The sequence below is a fragment of the Cyprinodon variegatus genome, unplaced genomic scaffold (assembly GCF_000732505.1).
Source record: "Cyprinodon variegatus isolate N-32 unplaced genomic scaffold, C_variegatus-1.0 Scaffold1598, whole genome shotgun sequence".
NCBI classification, from domain to species: Eukaryota; Metazoa; Chordata; class Actinopteri; order Cyprinodontiformes; family Cyprinodontidae; genus Cyprinodon; species Cyprinodon variegatus.
The window spans coordinates 85,295-88,307 of NW_015152051.1; the positions used below are offsets into that span (position 1 = coordinate 85,295).

General features: G+C 45.5%; 1 protein-coding gene across 1 annotated transcript in view; it reads right to left on the reverse strand.

Moving 5' to 3' along the window:
* LOC107104042 (gamma-aminobutyric acid type B receptor subunit 1-like) overlaps window positions 1-3,013 on the reverse strand; it is a 55,037-nt gene that overhangs the window by 20,302 nt on the left and 31,722 nt on the right. Inside the window, exon 12 of the mRNA XM_015403949.1 lies at window positions 854-1,004. Coding sequence (XP_015259435.1) covers window positions 854-1,004 — 151 coding nt within the window. The remainder of the gene's footprint in view (window positions 1-853; window positions 1,005-3,013) is intronic.

Below are 3,013 nucleotides of genomic sequence, written 5' to 3' on the forward strand. Positions count from 1 at the left end.
CAGCAGATGGCCGCTCACACTGAGCCTGGTTCTGCTGGAGGTTTCTTCCTGTTCAAAGGGAGTTTTTCCTCTCCACTGTCGCTACCAGCATGCTTAGTGTGAGGGATTGCTGAAGAGTCAATGAGTCGATGCAATCAGCTGGTTTTCCTTAGATAGAAAACTTTGATTAAGTATTTATTAAACTGGTCCATTATATTTTTAGGTTTGTGGCGCCATATTGGATCGTACAAAACAAAGATTTATGTACAAAAACTAAACCTTTACATCAAATTATGTTTCTATTAAGTGTTTTTAAAATGTTTTTTGTAGTTGGCATTTATATTCTTATATGTTGGTGTGATAACTTGTGTATACATATATGTTTACCGTAATTGGTTTTTGGTAAACGTCTATCTATAGCCCCCCCTTGAGGAAAACTCCAGCAGCCCCACTGATTCAGACTTTCTGCTCTAATAGTTCAGCTGATATATTTTCTTCTTCTATTTTCTATTAATTGTCCCTCATTAAAATGAACCTTGTTTATTTAAAATGTGTTATTTTTGCCGGCAGTTAAACTGGGTCACAATCAGTCAGAGTTTAAAACTCCTGCTTCCATCCTTTGTTTTAATAAGAATTAAACATTTCTGAACGCCCAGATGGGGGCGCTGTTTCATTTTGTTGTAATTCATGTCTACCGGAATACAGGAAAAAAAATTTAAATAATAAAAATTTATAATCTTTCTCTGAATTTATGCAGGAGAGAAACCTCCTGTGAACAGAAAGTTCTTCTTTAGAAGAAGAAGAAGAAGAAGTCAGGTTGGGCTCCAGGCTCTCTGGCCCACAGGATGCTGCCCCCGGTGTGTGGAGGACTCACCGCACATTGCCGTTGTAGATGTTGAAGGTCAGACAAACGATACCGAGCAGGATGCCGAGCCCAGCGAAGACCGACACGGCTGCAAAGAGCTTCTGGGACAGGAGCCTGTATTCCTCCCGAACCACGGTCCGGTCCGCCGGGGGTTTATCACCTGGACAGGAAGAAGAAGCAGGAAAAGTCTCGGCTTTGTTCTTAGGATGATGAGATCAAATTTGAAACCAGGGTGACAAAAAGTTGTCCAAATATCTTGAGAGACAGCAGAGGGCCTGCCCCTGATTCCCCTGACCTGCCACGGCCGCAAAGCGGCTGCCAGACAGCCTGCCACTGAATAACCTGACCTGCCACAGATGCAGGTACCAGACATCCCCGCTTCTTACTTTGGCTATTTCGAATGGCCGTCACGCTGCAGCAGATTCCTGCCATAAAAGGACTTTTGAGGGTAGAGTTAAATTCGTATGAACAACAGGGAACAAACTGAAACCCTTCAGGCCAGGCAGAATGGGGAGGGACTATTAGTGTGGATTGTTAGCATGGACCATTAGCATGGATTGTTAGCATGGACCATTAGCGCGGATTGTTAGCGCAGTAAACAGCAAGAGATCAGAGCACCAGAGCAGGGAGAGGCAGCGGTTGCTACAAAGCTAACACTGTTTATCTCCAAAAAAGCTTCTTCACTTCATCCTTTAGCACTGAGCTCTATTCTGATTAAAAAAGCTTCGTCTCTGCTGCGCTCCGTCGCCTTCCCTGATTGGTCAACAGGACAGAACCCGACAGAAAGCTGAAATTCCTTTCAGGCCTCCTGCCACTAGAGGGTGCTGCTGCTGTTGGTGAGACGTATCGTGTTCACTTCCTGCTCTGACTGCTGAGCAGCGTTGTTGCTCTGCGTCTGAATTAAATTCTTTTTTCTGTGATATTTCTGGATCTCAGTAACTCTAACTGTCCAGAATTAAAACATAGCGTCTTCTGCTGCACTTCTCTACTGAGCAGTTGTCGGTTTTGTTTCTGGTAGTAAGGAGTAGCTAGCCTAGGCTAGCGCTAGCTTAAATCCATAAGACTCTCAGCATCGTGTTAGCTTAGCTAAAAAACAGCCGTGCAGCAAAAGGAGAAAAAAGGGAAAAATTGATGCTGATGATGAAGAGTGATGAAATTTTTCAGTTCCAACTAAATCTGCATGAAAGGATTCCTGAAGTTAACGGAAATAATTGACATTCAGATGTTTTAGCCTGTAAACATTTTGGGTTTCTTTGCTTTTTATGAAACAAATGTCCTGATTTCCACCCTTCTCCAGATCCAGGCAGTCAGAGGTTGATCATGGGGCCCTTAGAGCAGAGCAGCGCTCCCCAGACGGCGAGTGAAAGCCTAAATAAAACACCTGCAGCTTCAGTGGTTAAAGAGGATGTTTATTAACCACTAAATTATTCATGCTAGTGTAGCTGTACAGCAGAGGCAGGTTCAAACAGATGGACAGAGCGTCTCTCTTCACAGCCTCCGACTGTCTGCATGAATCTGGGTCTGCCTACAGATCCGTGTTCATCTGAGCACGCACGCAAATCTGCTCTAAATAAATGTGGAATGAAGCCTGAGTGCGCGTGCTGAGGAGCACAGCCGCGGGGAGGTTTCTGCATGCAGAGCGTGTGCGTGTCAGAGGGGAAGCAGAGCGCGACGTCAGCGCTGCGTGAAGCTGATGTGTCAGATGTCAGAGGAAAGTGTCAGAGTGTCGTCCCTGCAGGGCGTCAAGACGCCCATCAGGCTCTGTTTAGATGCTTGTCACCTCCGTCACACAGCGAGGACGTAGCTGTGACATCCAAGCAAGAAGGGTTTATTTAAGATAGAACAGAGACCTGAAGACAAAAACCAGATTTCAATAAAATCACAGATTTTGACTAAAGTCGTCTTCCTTCTTCCTCCTCTTTGGCGTCTAAGGTCTGAAGGACACGGCTTTGAAGCAGCGTGATCTGGAGGGTCTGTTGAACAGGAACCAGGATGAAGGAAAGCTAACGGGCAGAGCAATGAGGACGCTGACATCATCGCCTGCCGTTGGTCCTGCAGACCGAGCCGCCATCATTGCTTCCTGCCTGAGATCCAGTTTGGATCTTTGGGGAAAAACAATGATTCTACTGAGAGCTGCAGTTTATTTCCAGCAGAGAGGATCATGCCCCC